At 28.7% G+C, this 19,118-nt stretch overlaps 1 protein-coding gene across 1 annotated transcript in view; it reads left to right on the forward strand.

The window, feature by feature from the left end:
- The first annotated feature begins 707 nt into the window (after nt 1–707).
- LOC136976075 (calcium-independent protein kinase C-like) overlaps nt 708–19,118 on the forward strand; it is a 102,895-nt gene continuing 84,484 nt past the window's right edge. The window contains 2 exon segments of the mRNA XM_067271280.1: nt 708–1,200; nt 1,203–1,237. Of these exon segments, the coding sequence (XP_067127381.1) occupies nt 876–1,200; nt 1,203–1,237 (360 nt within the window). The 5' untranslated portion in view covers nt 708–875.

Consider the following 19,118-nt stretch of genomic DNA (forward strand, 5'->3'; position numbering starts at 1 on the left):
AAATGTATAATTTTGAAATCAAATATAGGACACTCCACCAATGAAAAGGTCATAGAGAAATTATAACACTTGGAAAACTTTTCATCGAATCTCTTACAAATGATAGTTGATGATGTCTTAATTTATTACTGTGGTAATAAATGAAGACATCATCAATTGAAAGAAAACGGGAATAAATCATTAATGATGATATTTAAAACTGATTTGAAACGTTTCTGTTTTGGTTGTTTGAAAAACAGTATTAAAATGCTAAATTTTATTGTTGACATATTTTTGTTGCTGTCCAGGAACGCAAACACAATGTACGAAAATGAGCTTCAGAAAATATGGTGGTTCGCTATATTACGAAACATTTAAAGGTTTCTCATGCATTATTTGTATTCGTAATTTTGCAATGATCGCTCGTCTAGCGATCGTTACAAAATACTCCATTCATATTACATTAAATTTCATTAAGAAGGATTAGAAATATTGTCAAATCATTTCCTTCTCTTCTCAATAGTCATTATAGTCAAGCAAAATAGAATATTCGTTACGGAAGGGATCATTTTTATTTATTTAAAATAAAAAGTTATATGATGATTAATCATTATAAAAATTCGTAAATATTAAAAATAATAAAATCACTGTTCATATTAGTTTTAAAATAAATTCTTGATTAAAAAAAGTTAACAAATCGTTCCGTTAGAGGACGTATTCATCTTTCTTCCCGATGTTTCCGCAATGGATTATGGGCTGTCTTTATCGACATTTAGTTGATCGAAAATGAAAGAAAACATCGGCGATCGGAAATAAATGGGAAAAGAAGTGCGTTAATAAAGAAGCGTCGATGCACATCTATCATGATCGGTCACGGAACTAAGTGAGCGATCAAAATGCCAAATTTCACCGGTACCGTGAAACTGAAGATATGTGAAGCTGTTGATTTACGTCCAACCGAATTTTCAACGCGACATGCAAATGTCGTTGGCAAACAACAACAGATGTTAATTGACCCTTATGTATCTATCGACGTCGATGAAATTCATATTGATCGATCTTCGACTAAGCAGAAAACTTCTAAGCCGATCTGGAACGAATATTTTACTTCCGAAGTGCACAATGCCCAACTCTTAGGATTGACTGTCTTTCATGATGCCGCTATACCTCCCGACGATTTCGTTGCAAATTGTACTATTTCTTTCGATGAATTGGTCAATTCTCGAAAGAAACGGGCAATGCAGAGGCCGATATATGGGTAAGTAGGTTAAGTGTTCTTGAATGTCAGATTGAATTAGCTTTTTCTAACGCTTGAAAATATTCGGGTGATTGATGAGTTACGCCTCTTACAATGCCAAACTTACCCCCTATCACCCAACAAGAAATGGGCTGTTGTATAGATTACTCCCGGTAAAATTTCGGACTTTGAATATACATCTGAACTCAGGACCAAGACGAGTTCAACGGTACCCTACTTTTGGACCGGAGACAAAAAATAACAAAGTTATCATATTTACAATTTCTTGCCTTTCACAATTCATTCTATACCATTTTTGAGTTAGTTTTCCACTAGGTGGCATTTGACTGTTCGTGCTCTCGACGGACTCCTCCTGGAGGGGAGCCTCTGGCAGGCCACCCAGTGTTTAACGTCATTAGTTATTGATTCACGGTAGTTCATGAACAAAAGAAAAAAAAGAAACGTATACTGAACTACAAGCACTAGGTGGCACTACCTAGTGAAAAACTAACTCTAAAATCGCGTAGAATGCATTGTGAAAGGCAAGAAATCGTAAATATGATAACTTTGTTATTTTTCATCTCCGGCCCAAAAGTAAGGTATCGTTGAACTCATCTCGGTCCCTGAGTTCAGATGTATATTCAAAGTCCTGAAATTCCACCAGGAGTAATCTATATAACATCCAAGAAATGTGTGAACCGACCATACTTATTCCTCCAATAATCCCACATCTTTTATTTTGGTTGCTCTATGCATTTGACAAGAAAAATAGATTTATAAATTGTAGTGACAATAAATCACTAAACAAAAACATTGATGTTAACAGAATTCAGCTTTGAATATTTTATATTAATCTCAATAAAAATACTTAAATATCTGATCACATATTCAAAACAACAGTGAATATTCTATGTATAAAAACTGTGCTTTATAAGAATTGTATATTGAAAGAGAGAATGATATAATTTGGCATATTGCAGAATGTTGTTTGAGGAGAGTAAATGATAATTGAAGAAGAATTAGAATGATTATTGTCTGGAAAGGGAAGAGGTCATCCCAAAATAAACATGAAAAGAATAGATCAACAATGAGTGGAGAGAAGGAATTTAAAGAATAGAAAATCAAACTTAGAATTGAAAAAAATTCATCTATTAATAATTAAATAAATAATGCAAAAATTAATTGTCGTGGGAATTATGTAGTATGTGTATAATGTAAGGAATGAACATTGTTTTGAAGTAATATATAACACAAGTTTCATCTGTATTTATAGTTATCAAAAAATTGCAGATATGATAAAGTTGTCTTATCAAGATTTATATCATTTGATGAAACTTGTAAGATTATTAAGTACATATTAGATTCAGTAACATATAAGATTATAAATTTATTATTTTTTTTTTACTAAGACATTTAATTTATTAAGAAAAAATTGATATAATGAATAACTTGTATAACTAGTTAGCTTAGTTGTCTTAATCAGTATGAAGCTTAGCTGAAATGTGATTGTTCAAAAAAGGGGAAACAAGAAATGAACAAGTGACATTAAAATAGCAATAGTTACAATGAAAATTTATTAATAATGAAAACATTTTTAATATTAGAATTTTCAGCAATGTAGATGAGAGTTTGATTAATGATTTATCAATAATTTTAATTACTAGAACTTATTTGATTGTAAAGAAAAATGGATTAGAATTTTCAACAGTTAAAAATAAAGAAAATTAACAACAATAATAAATAATATAAATACACTGCATTAGCCAAAATAAATACAAGAATATGATTAACTAATTCTATTATTTTAGTACTGTAATTTTTTGTTTTTATCATATAATTATATCAGAAAAGATAATCTTACTTAAAATTTATTTATTTTTCAATAGAATTGTATTGTATTACATTTTGAGATTTACAACAGTTTGCTATAAATTACATAACACTTCTATTTATAGCATAACTGCACCTTTATTGGAATATCTTTTACTATATGAACAACTTTTAAAAATATATTTCTGCTTAAATTCAGAATATGGAATAAATGAAACTGTAATAAGAATGTCATTTATTGTCATATTATATTCATTTTTTATTTTGTTGCACATACACAAGTGACTCATCAGACTCATTAATTGCTATCTTTATTTCTCTTATTACATTAGTGCAATCACCTATATCTGAATGCAGTATTTTTAAGGATTTCACAACTTGAACAGTTATTTTAAAATATGATAAAACAATAGATTTCATATATGTTGTGTCATATAAAATGTATTATTCCTATTGAATGAATAGTATTTTTCATTGTAGATTTTTTTATGCTAATTTATTAGAATAGTATACTTTTAAAGTTATCAAAATTTTATTCTTCCATTAATTTATGTAATGTTTATTTAGCCAATATCAGTTAGAATGTTTTGTATTAATTCCAAGTAGTTTTTTTGTTTTCTCTCTCCTTTTAGTAATATCATTTTCTTTGTACATGTGAGTAAAGTTAAAATTTAAAATAAATTTACTGAAATTTTATATAGAAGTTAAAATATTTTTTTAGAATTTTATATTCCAAACTTACATTGATATTTGTTTTCTCATTTTTAAAATCTTGGAATTACTAAATGTCACTCAACTATATAGAAATCATATATAGTAATAAGAAATATACGATTTAGATTATAAATTATCCATTCTAAGTTTCATTAACTTATAAATTAAGTAACTGGATAAAGAATTTTTTTAAAGAGGTAGTAATCTAATAACTTTTTTATTAATTTCATTGATGTCATTTGAAAGTTTTTCTTCCTTAGGTATGATTTAGTATTTCAAACTTTGAAATATAAGTTTGGAGCAATATTTATAATTTGATAAACTTGAACAGAATTCATGATAAATTTATTTATAAGAAAAGTAGATTATAAAACATACAAATCAGTTTCCATAATATAATGCATTTATATGAATATTTTATAACAAATATCATATTTATATTTATATTTAAACAATAGATTTTATATATATAAGTAGGATATAAAAATTAAGTTTTTTGAATAAATTTTAAAACTGTTTAAAATTATATTGAAAGTGTTTTATCATTTCTTATATTTTTTGAACATTTTTATAAAATTTTATTGGCAGGATTCAGTTTATTAAATCTTTTTTAAAACATTAAATTTTTCTAGGTAATAAGTGTAATAATAATAAAGCACATATATTTAAAATTAGATTCAGAAAGAAAGTATACAAGATAAGCAAACAAAATTTAATAAATTTTAAATATCTTTGATATATGATCTTAAAAGGTTTAAATGATTAATCCACAAGAAAACATGCTTATAATTTCTTTATTTCTTTATCATTTTCACACAAACAATTCAGTGTTAATCTTATTTCTCTAATAAAGTAAAACAAACATATATATATATATAGTGATACCTTGGTTTTCATTGATAATCCATTCGAAAACAGTCGGAAAAATTTGAAACCGATGGAAACCGAGGCAATTATTTCTATATGAATCAATGTAAATCCAATTAATTTGTTCTAGACACTCCAAAATACATACCAAAAACACATTTTATAGAGAATTAATATAGCGTTAAATACTAAAAGCAATAAGAAATTAACATAAAAGACTAATTAGCATAAAGATAAAAGCATTAAGATGAAAGCAATGGAATTGTTTGGCTAGACATGCGGGATAATGTCTCGTCTTGTAGAAGCTGGTTGGACGTGAGCTTCTAGCCTACATCGCCCCGTGGTAAAGTGTGATGTAATTGTCATGTAATACTAGTTGTATGTGTTTATGATGGTCATATCGAGGGGAATAATGCCTTCCGGGAAATCAGTTTAAGGGTAACTGGCCCCTATTCAGGCATTACAGACGTGGAGAAAACCCGGAAAACTTCACATGACCAGCCCGCCGTGGCAAAGCGCAAACCCACAGCCGAACTCTCAGTGTTCAGGAACGGAACAATTGGCCAATGGTGGGTCGTCACGAGGTAATGTTCCCACAACGAGAAATAACACCACACTGTGCTGGAAAACGTGTGGGTCACTCTTTATTTTCACAAAATTAGCAGCAAGGTCACTTGAGCACGCCAACGAAATCTAAGTCAATTGATGAAAACCAAGACAAATTTTTTGTGAAAAATATTGACGAAAACCGAAATCGACAATAGCCAAAGTCAACGAAAATCGAGGTATTACTGTATATACTTTTTCAAATTGGACATCTAAATTAAATACAGTATAAATAAACAATGCAGTATACATAACAATTTATATAATGCAGTCAACGAAGAGTTTAAATACAGTATTTTAATAAGTTATTTGTTTTAATTTATATTCTGTTAACTGAAAACTTGTTTCTTCAATCACCATAAGTTTACTATTTCCTGCTTTATTGAAGATCTTGAGAACATTAACCTAAGTTTTCAAGTGCTTTCAAGTTTATTGGCCCATTACCAGATTTCTGTCTGGGGATAGTATTCTATCTATTGTTTACAAAATTTCTTCTGTAATTTGTATCTCCAATGATGAACTGAAAGGCTTGAAAATACTTGGAAATTATATTTTTGTTATATTATTTTAACGAAAATACTTTATTCTTATGATAAATTATCTGAATTCATTTTTTAAAATATAAGAAATGCTGGAAGGAATATAAAGAATTTAAATTAGACACATGAAATGGAAGACCAATAGGATTTTGTTAAATATTAGTATTATAAATGAATGCTTTTTTTATTTAAGATGGATTTCAATGAGAGTAACTGTTAACATGAAAACAAAGTCAAAACACTGATTTAATATAGAAAATAGTTTGACTATTTTCTGTTTTGCAAAATGACACAATCAACAATCAAAATTTACAGTGGTTACAAATGTTTGTTAACTATCAAAAACTTGTATATACATGAATGTTCTATACAGTATTTAAAACTTTATGTCTTGAAGGTTATTCAAAATAGGCACAAAATGTTATTTTTGTTTATGATTTCTGTTAATTATTAACTAAATTAATCAAATGAACCTATTCTAGATAATGAAACTATTTTTAAATTCATTGATTTTTTGCATTGATGATTAATCATTGTAAAGTTATGCTTATGATATAATGATTAAACATAAATTAATGACTTATATTTTGCAAAATATTAATAGTTTTTAAAATTGCAGTTCTTATCTGGTTGATATGATTAATCTTCTGAAATTTGACATTTGTGAAAAGTGGTCCACAACTTTTGGATATTTGGCTTATGGACAACTCATACTTTAGTACATAACATGTTGATACTAAATCATTTTTCATGGGCCAAATTCACATTTTCATACATTTTCAACTGAAGTACAAATATTTTGAACTCATGCAGTGATCCTTTCTACCAGTTTTGATTTCAGTAATGGCAAAATCATTTGTGAAAATTAATTTTATTTTCTGTTCTTTTTGTTTAATCTATGGTTTTAACATTTTAAATAATAAGTTTTTAGGCTTGCATCATATTCACTACAAAAATACTAAAACTTTCCCATCTGAATAAGAGATTTTATAATTTTCATTCTTAGTTCTTTGGAAATAGAACACCCATTATAAAATATAATCCTACTGTTTCTTTGACATTCAATTTTTGTATAAATTTTTAGGGATGCATTATGTTCAAAAATTGGAGACTACTAGTAAAATTGGAAAAGCATATAAATCATGACAGATAAACACTTCACATATAACCAATATCCAGCAAGAAGAAATTATAAGAAATCAAAATGTTTTCAATCGTGTTTAATGGGCATTGTCCTAAATTAAACTGGAGGCACGACTCTGGATTTCAAGTGGACCCTGGATTCCTATGACCCAAGTGTTAATACTGGATAGTAGTTGAGGGTCCAACTGGTAGATAATGTTTTTGAACCCTGTTAGAGATTTAAGAATGGATGATACTTGTTAAACATGGTTGAAAATTTTGCTTTCTTGTAATTTCTTTTAACTGGATTTTGGTTATTTGTATAGTGTTTATTAACATATTTCTAGTTTTGAGTAGGGTAGATGTACCAGTTTTGGCCAGTGTACCAGTTCTGGCCAGAAAACTAATTTAACTTAAAAATATAATCACCACATATTCAAATCTGTTCAATGAAACAAACTTTTATTGTTAACTGTTCACACAGTTAACGATAAAAGTTTGTTTCATTTGTGATTATATTTTTAAGTTAAATTTGTTTTCTGGCCAGAACTGGTACTACACTGGCCAAAACTGGTACATTTACCCTACTTGAATTTAATCATGAGAGATATTTGATGTATAAATAATTTTCTTTATCCATAATCATTATCCTCATCTTTTGACTTATTTAAATGGAATCAAATTGTCTTATTTTATAGAGTTTTATTATTTTAGTCTTCTAAACAATTTTACTCCTAGATAGATTTAGGAACAGAGGAAGGACTAGCTCTAATGGTTGTCTGTATTAATTTAAATTCTGAAGTTATGTAAAAAATAATTTAATACATAAATTGATTTTTAAAATATTAATTATAATTAACAATTATACTCAAAAAAAGTATTGCTATCTTTTCACAATTTTCTTATTGTGACTAATCTGTTCATTTTTATGAAAAGTTCTTTAACTTTTTTTATAATTTAAATAATTATTAATTAATGAGATTTAGAGCCATTTTCTTTTGAGTTAAATAATACTAAAGATTTTTAGATAAATATTGATAAATGACAATGAATTACTTCTGTATTTAAAAAACATTTATTTAAAGAGCTCTTAAGGTAAATTTCAGTAAAAGAAGAACATTTTACAATTAAAGAAATGAATTATGGAAATATAGTGCTTATACTTTATAATTTGTATGCATATATATATATATATACAGTAAGACCCCACTTAATGCAGGGGGTGCATTCCTAGACAACAAAGTGCTAAATGAAACAGCGTTAAATGAGGTCATTTTAACACAGAGTAAATAGGGAAAGGGAAACATGCAACCAAAAATAAACAAATTTTACTTTAATTTTAAGTTTTTATATTAATTTGTTTAATAATATATGTTAAATAGCATAAACATGCACACAGAAGTGTAAAGTTCATTTTTTGTGACAAAGGTCCCAACTTTTCTGAAATTCTTGAGTTTTTGCAATAAAGTTGTGAAGTTTCATTTGTTGCTTTTTTCTTCCTTAAGCAAATGTCGGTAGAGAAGATCACATCCAAAATGCTTAGTTTTGCTTTTGCACTCCTTTCAAAATCTGGATCATTCACTACAATTTGATCAATGCTTTTGGTTATTGTTACCAAACTTTTACTACGGATATCTGTAGAGAAATTTTTTGGGTTCTTTGTTTTTAGAATCTCTATTTTTCAGTTTTACATGAAGTCTTTGTTCTGCCAGTACTTGAAGGTTGTCGTTGGTAAGGCTGTCACTAGAAACCTGCAGTAACTTCTTAATATCCTGCTCATCTACATATCCTAGTCCTGCTGTATTGATTAGTTTGAGTTGGTTTTCTCATTGAGAATTCTTGAATACCTTCAGCCATAACTTCTTTCACATTTCGTTTGTGCATTTATCAGTTTTTGCCAAGTGAAGTCGATATTGCCTATGGCATCCATGATGTTATATTTTTTTTCCAAAATTGCACCAAACAAACATAGATTTAAAGAAAGTACACCATTTTTCTACCTTTATCTGATTGGTTCATGTTAGTAAATAATTGTATTATATACAAATCAATGAAATGTCATGATAATTTAAATCAACGTAAATTTTGAGATATTTTTTAGGCTTCAGCAGACCATGTTATATTGAATCAGCGTTAAGCAAGGCAGCGTTAAGCAGGATCTTACTGTATATATAGGAGAGAGAGAGAGAGTTCAAAAGTCAAGGAACAAAATAATTGTGACTTCAAATTATTGAGTTTTGACTTATCTGAGATTTACATAGTTCTGTACAATACTCCAAATGTCATGTAACTGATATAATTTATTAAGCAAACAGAATACAGCTAGGATTTCTCAAATGGGATCTCGGTTTAACTCGAGAAATATTCCGGGAAATTCTTTTCTTCCGGGAAATCCTGCAAAATCCCGCAAATTTCTTAAAAGTTCACGTTTTTCTTATTTTGTGTTAAGGTTGAGGAAATTTTGCAAATAGAAAGTATAATTAACTCATAAACTGTCAGAATACATTTGTATTTATTAATTTTAAACCTACTTATTAGTTTTTTTAAATTTTTGCTCGTTATGGCAGGTCACAAATAGTCAATAATCAATATGTAGCTTATTTGTGACAGGACTCTGAAAATTCTGTACTTGTCAGAACCTGTAACATCTGGAATAATTGTGCTTATGCTGTCTTAATTTTTAACTATGCCCAGTGGCTTCAATAACTGCATAATGCCAGGTTGTGCAAATTGGGCATGGATAGAAATGAGTACGAAGCGTGCAAGTATGAAGTTTTTCTTCATAAACCTGGTTATTAAAGACAAACGAACTGCCGAATTATTGGATTATAAGCTGGATGTTTCTATTAAAGCAGATGAGTTAAACAAATCAAGAATACTAGAGAGCAAAAGAAGTGCTACAATCTCAAAAACGAACTAGAAATCTTCCAGGCTACAGGTGAAAAAACACATAACATCTGTCTTCTATTAAATGCATTAAACATGATTCCACTCACATCAATTGAATCGGAAAAGGCATTCTTGGTAGTGGGACTTTTCATTAGTAAAATAAGAATTAGATTGAGTGATGGTAGTATTGATCATCTTTGCTTTTTAAAATCTTATAAAAATTTACAATAATATTTTTTATTATGTTTTATTTAAATCACAAAAATTACCTTTTAATCGTAAACACAAAAAACCTTTCACACGTTGTTTCTAGCAAACAAATTAGTGAGCACAAACGTTTTCGGCGGTTGGAGGTGCACTGAGGACGGTTGGAAAGTCGGATAGCAAATTGGACTTTCCAACCGTCCTCAGTGCACCTGAAGTAGGCCTTTTAAAACGGCCGAAAACGTTTGTGCTCACTAATTTGTTTGCTAGAAACAACGTGTGAAAGGTTTTTTGTGTTTACGATTTTAAATTAGTTCTAGCTTTGTGTGCAGATTACCTTTTAAGTTCATTTTTTTAAATTTTCAACTCAATTCAAAGCATTTTTATTGTTGTCATTGTTGTATGCAGTTTTCAGCAATCTTTAATAAATTTTTTCTATTTGTGAAAATTTCTACGTAATTCAAAGGTAATTTTTAATATATGAAGCATGCAATGCCATAAGGTTGTAAATGCCATTTTTTTCAAAATACGTTTTATTGAAGAAATGAATTTTAAATGCAATGTTTTTTCCTCCAAAAAAATATTGTGGCGATGGTGGCGCTCTAAGTGGCTATATTTTGAAGATAAATTTATGTGCAAGCCATAACATTTTAAGTGCCAAAGTGCAAGCCACGTGACTTTTGGCACGTAAAATGTTGCGGTTTACATTTACATCATTTTGTTATTCCAATTTGTAACACAGTGATTTTTTTATGCAGAACCAGATAACTGAATCCCAGTTTATTAATAGTTAACCTGTATCACCTTATTATTTGATATTTCAAAATGATATTCAGACTTCCATTAATCTTTCAAATTTGAAGTTTTTAAATACATTTTAACTTTTATTACACTAAATTAATACCTTATTGTTTATATTTTCCTTTATTTATCATAATTATATTACAATTGATAAAGATTAAAGCCCAGTTCAAGTACCAAAACTGTGGGCCCAACATTGTTGAAGCCAGGAAGCAGTCACTAATAGATTATTGCCAGTTTTTAATGTTAAAATTGATATTGAATTTGTAAATTGTGTTTAATAATTTAAATGTAAGTTTTCGGTATTCAAAACTGTTTTTCAGCTGTAGAAACATTTATTTTATGAATGACAAAATTTTATGATCGCAATTGTTTTTGGTATTTACAACTTTATGCACTTGCACAATTTTGGCATTTACAATGTTATGGCTCTAACCCTGTTTTTAAACTTTTTTTGTTTCCTTACCATCATACTTAGGTGTTTGAAATTAAACCCAATGTTTTATTCCAAAGTGTAAATTGTTAAAATAATTTTTATAGCATTTGATTAAAGTTTGTTCATTAGAAAAAGTGTTTTTTTCTCTCTCCTGAAAAGTTTGTTTTTGGCATTTACAGCATTATGGCATTGCACGCTTCATATATCTTACACAGCATTATTAATATGATTTTGGAGGTTGCAGAATGTATTAAATTACTTTAAAAAATGAAAAATAATTATATCATTTGGTTTTAAGATATTTTGTATATCTTAAAAATAATTCATTCTATTCCGGGAACAGTTCACTTTTATACCAGAATCCCGGGACAAGCAAAAGACTGGGAAATGAGAAACCCTAAATACAGCTATGAGGTTCATTCAAATGAAACCCAACCAATGGATACATCAAAGCATGGAATGTGTGCAGCGAATCATTCTCCATTTGAAATATAGTTGGAAACACTGTAGGCTCATGCTGAAATGTCATGTGAGCCTACAAACAAACTGCATTTGTTTAGCACATCAGGCAGATACTCCATCCATCTTTCAAGCATGGATGCGTCAACAATTGAGCTGATGGAGTTTACCACCTGTGGAACCACCATAAATGCTGTTCAGTATGTGGAAAGTTTAAAATCTCTTCAAGCTTCCATCAAGTCCAAGCAGCCTGGTCTGCTTTCCCAAGGTGTCGTTATCCTTCATGACAATGCCCACCCTCACACTGCGTGCATCGTGCAGGAATCTCTTGTGAAATTCAAATGGAAACACTCCAGCATCCTGCATACAGTCCTGACTTGTCTCTGTGATTTCCATGTTTTTGAGAGCTTAAGAATTACCTGAAAGGGCATAAGTTCAATTGGACGCTGAGGTGGAAGACAATTTGGGAATGGTGCCAACATCAACCCAGAGTTCTATGAGCAAGGAAACGAACATCTGGTATCATAATGGGACAAGTGCCTTACTCATCAGAGAGATTACTTTTAATGTAATGTACTGTACAGTACCTACTAAATAAAGTTATTGGTTGAGTTTTATTTGAATGGCCCTCATACATATACAGAATGCTATTTTCATTAATTAATAATAGTAATATAAATAAATTGCAGGTAAACATCATGTGTGTTCAAAGAGAACCTCACAGGTTGCCAGATAGGTCTTATAAAAAGTAAAGCTTTTGAAATGTAGCCCAAATTATTTGTAAAGTTACCCAGAAAGTAGTAAGTTGTCCAGATGTTGTCTAGAGCTCTATGGATATCTGAATCTGCTACTTATAGCCCAATCTTGCAATCCTGAATCCAATCATATTTTATGATATAAGAGAAAAAAGAGTAGTCTGTATGTAAGATGACACCCGAAAATGTGTTACTGTAAAAACAAAGCCATATTGACCAGATTAGAGTTGTTTTTGATCTATTGTTCTGTTATGGTATGGTGATTCTTTAATCTAAACAAGTTAACATATGTATATCACAGTTCGGACAGACTTTTCACTCCAAATTTTGAACTAACTGAATTCCTTAACATGTAAATCTCTATATTCCCAGCCAGCACAAATAGTACAGTTATGAACTAATGGGATTTGAACTGAGTTGAAATTAACGAGGATTTCATGTACTATATTATAAGATTATCCAGTGTATTCTGTACAGAATTGATACTAGTTTTGGATTATTACTAGTATCTTGTTTAAAGTAATAATGTGATGTTTATTTGTTATTTAAAATAACAAATTGACAATATAAAATTAATTATAAAAGAATTCTATACTTAAATTAGTTCTGGATACTCCTGAAATGTTTAAAAACAGCAAAAACAATATAGTTACAAACATTTTCAGTCAAATTAGTTTTATTAAACTTTTAATATGCAAAATATATTATGTTATGTCTTGGAGGTAATAGAATTATTGGTACTTCTCTCCTTAATATATTTTTCTGTTATTTTTACACTAGCACTTCCAAGAATTTTAATCCACAGCCTGGTACTAATTCATTAGAAAAAAAAAATATCAGTCCACTGAAAACCTAAGAATCAGAATATGAAATAGAAATGGATAATAACCTCTATGATTGTAGATGTCTTCTTAAAGATGAGTGTTTTCAATATTCAAAAGTTCTTGAAGAATGGCTTGTCATTTTGTGTTGTTCATGTCTGTTGGATCCAGTAAAGTGTTTTTGTTAAAAGAATAAATTTCTAATAAAAATGAATTGTATGTTTTAAGATATTTCATTTAAATGACAATAGTAATATTCTTTAATCGCTTTGCAATTTATGGGATAAGATGCTAATTACAATAGGAATTATCATAGGAGAATAAGTTAGAAAAGCTTGGGAAAGATCAGTCTATAAAGATTGATTTTAATTATGTAAATAGTTGATAAATCATGTGTTTATTAATCTATAGTTATAGTTGTTTATTAATCTATATGAGATATTCGTTTAAAAAATTATTATTATTATAAAATAAATAACGAAAAATAACTGCAAATTCCTTTAAAATGTAACAAAAGTTTGCTTTATTGTAGCTTTGTCGTTGTGCACTTTCAGGTTGATTGCCTAAAAGTGCTCAGGAAAACTGATATTTACAGTGTGTTCTAACAAAGCAAATATTTGTTATATTTTTATTATAATAATAATTTATTAAATTATTGTCTAATAACTACTTTTTATTTTCATCAGAATTACCATCATTAACTTAGTAATATATTAGTAATGGCAATTCTAATGAAAGATTATTATAGGACGGATAAATATTTTTGGTTAGCTATGAGAAAAAAAATCTATTGGAGTACTGTTTTGTATGAAATTTTCTCATAAAATATTTTTTTATTGAGAATTAACATGTTTCACTTTTTAAATTTCAATTATCTTTTCAATCAACCCCATCCAATGAACAAAGCAATAATACAAATATGTCTCACTAACCTTATATAGCTTTGCAGATAAAAAATTCAGAACGTATCACTAATGTTTTGAACCCACTTTTTAGGGTCTTCTTCAGATGTTTTATAAATATTTTCTGGTTTTATTCTAATTTTCAAATTTCCAGTTTCTGATGTTTTCTATCTTCGAATTTATTTTCTAAAATAAATTCGAAGATAGAAAACGTTAGTGATACGTTCAGAATTTTTTAATCTGCAAAGCTATATAAGATTAGTGAGACATATTTGAATTATCTTTTGAAAGAATATTTAATTAATGGAACCATTTCATTTTGTAGTTCTGTTTCCAATTTTTTTAAAGTCAATATAAAAGCATTTTGTTGAAATTAACATATCAGAAAACAGTATATTAGCTTTTATCCAAATTTTTTGGAGCAATCATTAAGTAATATGAAAATCATTAAGTCAATATGAAATCATTAAGTAAAGTTGATGTTAAGATTTAAGGATTTTCATATTCCTGATAAATTTTATCAAAAATTGGTAATAGATTTAACTTTCATTAAAATTTTTCCAATATTTTTTAGTTCTGACAAAACATTTTTGTTTCAACTTTTGAACAAAGACCATTTAAGAACTTTTTTTAGATTAATATTTATAAACTAGTAAGGTTTGTCCTTTAAAATAGAAGCAAAAATTTAAAGTTTTTAATATTGAAATAGCTAATACTATTATAACAAGAATATTGTGTGTTTATATTATATAATCATTACAATACAAGCGATTTTTAATAAAATACTTATTTAGCTGTTTATAAAATGATGAAATTTTTCTGAAATAAATGGGAAACATTTTTACAGTTATAATTGTCTTAGTCATTGTAACTTAAACTTTGTGCAAGTGAAAGTGAAAAATGACTTAACAAAATGCAAAGTAGATAAATCTTGCTTACAAATTGACGACAGTGTAATGAATATATATTAATTAATATGACAAGTCTGTTTAAAAGAATAACAAAGAAAATTACAATTTTTAATATATAAATTAATAAATTAAATTGTTTTCATGATGAAATAAGTTTTATTTACTTTTAGAAAATTTTTTATTTCTGGCTGTAATGAATTTGTGTTAGAAGTTGAATATTGTACAACATTGATGTAATAAAAATTAATATGAATAAATAAAATTTTTAATGTCTATATTAAACTTCTTTAGTTCTACGTCTATCAAAAATTATAGTCTTTCATAAATTTCATTAAAAATTTCCTAATTAAGCTATTCTAATTTAATTTTCAATTAGTCTTTTTATGAAATTAATTAATTAATCAAATATTTATGAATTAGATATTAGATCATTTAAAATTTAATCTAGTTCTTGTTTTCAATAAAAATGACTATAGTTTTTTCTAATGGATAAAAATTATATTAAATAGAAAACAATTAAATTTTATAATTTGTTTAATTGAAGATTATATTATTTTGTGTATGTTTCTATAAAAACCTTAGACATTCATTTATTTTAAGCAAAATTTATCTAAATTTCAATTACTGAAAACATGCTATAGCCTGGCAATCTATCCAAGTTTTGTTTTTAATCTAAAAGCAGTACAAGACACTTTCAAAAAATATATCTTTAATTGCATCACCTTTGTCATATGTTAGTATAGAAGTGTCATAAATTAACATTTCAAATTTATTATACAATAGCCCCTCGTTATATTGTGCTTGTCGGGAGACAAAGAAAAAGTGTGATATAACCAAGGCTGTGGAGTAGTCGTGATTTTGAGGTTACTCTTACTCCTACTCCAGAGTTGGATTTTTAAATGTTACTCCTACTCCTACTCCTCAATAACAATATTTCATCATTGCCACATGACTCATTAGACTACTTTATTTGTTTTTTGAATTTTGATCACATTATATGCTAGCCTAATCAGTAATCAGAATTTAAAATTCAAAGGGCTGTAGATATATATTTTTTTCATTTATCTAATGCAAATTACAAAACAAAGTACATATTTGATTTAAACTATTTATTCAATACTGAAGAAAACTAAAACAAAAATCTGAAGGAAAAAACTAATAAAACTACTAAAAGTGAAAACTAAAAACTCTTCTTTTAATCTACTAGATTAAGTTACTTCTCAAAAACAATATGCTCTCAATTAAATCTTCTTTCATCGAAGCACGCAAATCAGATTTTATTATTTTGAGTGCTGAAAATAGCCTTTCTACACTGATTTGGATAGATGGTAGAGCAGTAGCACAAAATCTTGCATCTTGAATTATTAATGGATATTACTTTATTGCATCTTATCACCTCTAACTTTGATTTACGACCTACTTTCTCCACTAAAGTTAAAGCCTGATAGAAATCAAAGTGGAACTTCTCATTACTTGCTGATAGTGCTGCATCTACTCCATTGTTGGTACTATTACTAGCTTGAGCTTCAATGCATCTCTTTTTTATTTTTCCTTGGTGATTAAGGTATTTTTCAAAATCATCATCAAATTCTGAACTAGAAGTAGCAAGTGATTTGTCAAGCTGAGGAGAGTCCACGTGATCTGATTGCTTTTTTTCTACAATTTTTTTCACTCAACCAAGTAGTGCTGCTTTTCCTCTGGTTAACTGATCCTCTGATAGCATTAATCTGTAATTTGGATCAACATAAATTGCTGCTAAAAACATATCATTATCTAGTAACTGAGTTTCTCTGCACTCCATAGACTCTTTGATTCCATCAGCAATGAGACCACCAATTTTATTGTTTCACCTGCATTAGTAGTTTAAGGACAATGGTAGGAATAAAATACTGTATTTCATTGCAAAAAGAAATTTAATGGCAATTGGTAATTTAAAATTTATTGACTCAAGTGCTTTTAGAATTTGGAGACCAAAAAAAAAAAAGTGCAATATACAATATATCTGAATCCACGATATAATGAGGGACTACTGTATTTTTATAATTGAAGATTGTAAAAATTCACAACAACCAAAGCCGAATATTATCTGGCGAGAAATGGCTATAATACTAATAATTTAATAGACAATTTGACATTAGAGGTAGGCGTTAGGTGCCATCTCTTGATAAATTTAATAATTATAAATTAATTAAATAATTTAAATAATAATTTAGAATCACTGGAAGAAAAGAATCAGCCTGAAGTGGGACTCGAACCCGCAACTCCTGCTTACAGTGCAGATGTGTTGCCAATTATGATACTCGGACCTTCGGTCCGATCCCATCTTCCAGCATATATAAGCTAACAATATAACCATCGATGGTTATTACAATGCCAGCTGGGGATGCATTCAGTGCCCACGACATGCAACACCCAAGCCACTCAACCAGCCATCACAAACCCTGGCAAGGCATATATAAATAATCAAACATCCTTACTATACTCGATACATTTAAAGCTATACAACAACCAAAGCCGAATATTATCGGGCGAGAAATTGCTATAATACTAATAATTTAATAGATAATTTGGCATTAGAGGTAGGCATTAGACACTATCTCTTGATAAATTTAATAATTATAAATTAATTAAATAATAATTTAGAATCAGGCCGATTCTTTTCTTCCAGTGATTCTAAATTATTATTTAAATTATTTAATTAATTTATAATTATTAAATTTTTTCAAGAGATGGCACCTAACACCTACCTCTAATGCCAAATTGTCTATTAAATTATTAGTATTATAGCCATTTTTCACCCGATAACATTCGGCTTTGGTGGTTTAGCATTCGTCTGTCTGTAAAATGCTCAGACCAGTCATTATCATTGGTCTTTTGCCTTAGTCTGTCGTACCAAAGATTCAACATTTGTTGTTGTTGTGACAGAATTGGCCAATCAACTTCACATAACTTTCACATTTTTTGAACAAGATGGAGGAATGGCCCTATCATGTTGAAGAAAGAGGCCCTATGGAGACGTACTAAAATAATTTTTAAAAATCTTTCGATATCTTTTAATTGTAATTTCCGGATCAAATCATGGAAATCACCTTGTTTTTCTCTCAATATGAATGGCTTTGATTATCATTTTGACATTTTGATATTTTCCTTAACAAAAGTAATAAATTCCTCTGTCAAAGTCGAAGAGTTAACATTTTACTCTTCATATCCAATTTTAAAAGAAACTAATCTGGTCTAAAAGTGCAGAAAGCCATGAAATAATGCTAAGCCTAATGTACATTGCACATGCTCTAAGACGAAAACTGATGAACAATGTGAACACTGATGATGAACAAAAATGACAAAAGACAAGCTGTCATTATTGTTCAGGATCTGTGATCATTGTTGTTGGCAGTGTGAATGCAGCCATAGATAGATAAAAGACAAGACCAAACACGAAAACCTTAAGGGCAGGAGACCCTATTAACTTCTGATGCAAACTAGAAGTCATGTTATTTCAATTCAAAAATTTTCCCCTGAAAGGAGTTAGATAGATGACCAGCACAGCTCTATTGTTAAAGGAAAAGTATGATGTACAGGGGCAAGCCACTACTAATTTCAGGTGGAGAGCTTATGTTTTAAATTAAATATAATAAAAATATGATTAAAAATTGCAGCCTGGCATTGTTACGATGTCACAATAAATAATTACTCATTTATTAATTCTTTTATTCATTGATCTATAAATCAGTGATATTTTATTGAAGTACTAGCAGGTAGGCCCGGCGTTGCTCAGGCAAAAGTAACGATAGCGAAGATTAAGATTATTACGTAATAGTTGACCTTACCCATTTTCACAGAATGCAAGAATTGGGTCTCCCTGTTTCCGGACTAATTAGAGAATTTTTAGATGGGTCTAAAAATATGTTCGATTTCCTGCAAAAACGAAAAAAACTGCATCTGCATCTTGCACGTCGCTTTCTCTTAACAATTCCATTGTTACTTAACATTTCCATTGTTACTTGAGACTTCCATTGTTACTTAACACTTCCATTGTTGACTTGTTG

This window comes from Centruroides vittatus, unplaced genomic scaffold (genome assembly GCF_030686945.1).
Source record: "Centruroides vittatus isolate TY-2023 unplaced genomic scaffold, ASM3068694v2 contig_393, whole genome shotgun sequence".
Classification (NCBI taxonomy): domain Eukaryota; kingdom Metazoa; phylum Arthropoda; class Arachnida; order Scorpiones; family Buthidae; genus Centruroides; species Centruroides vittatus.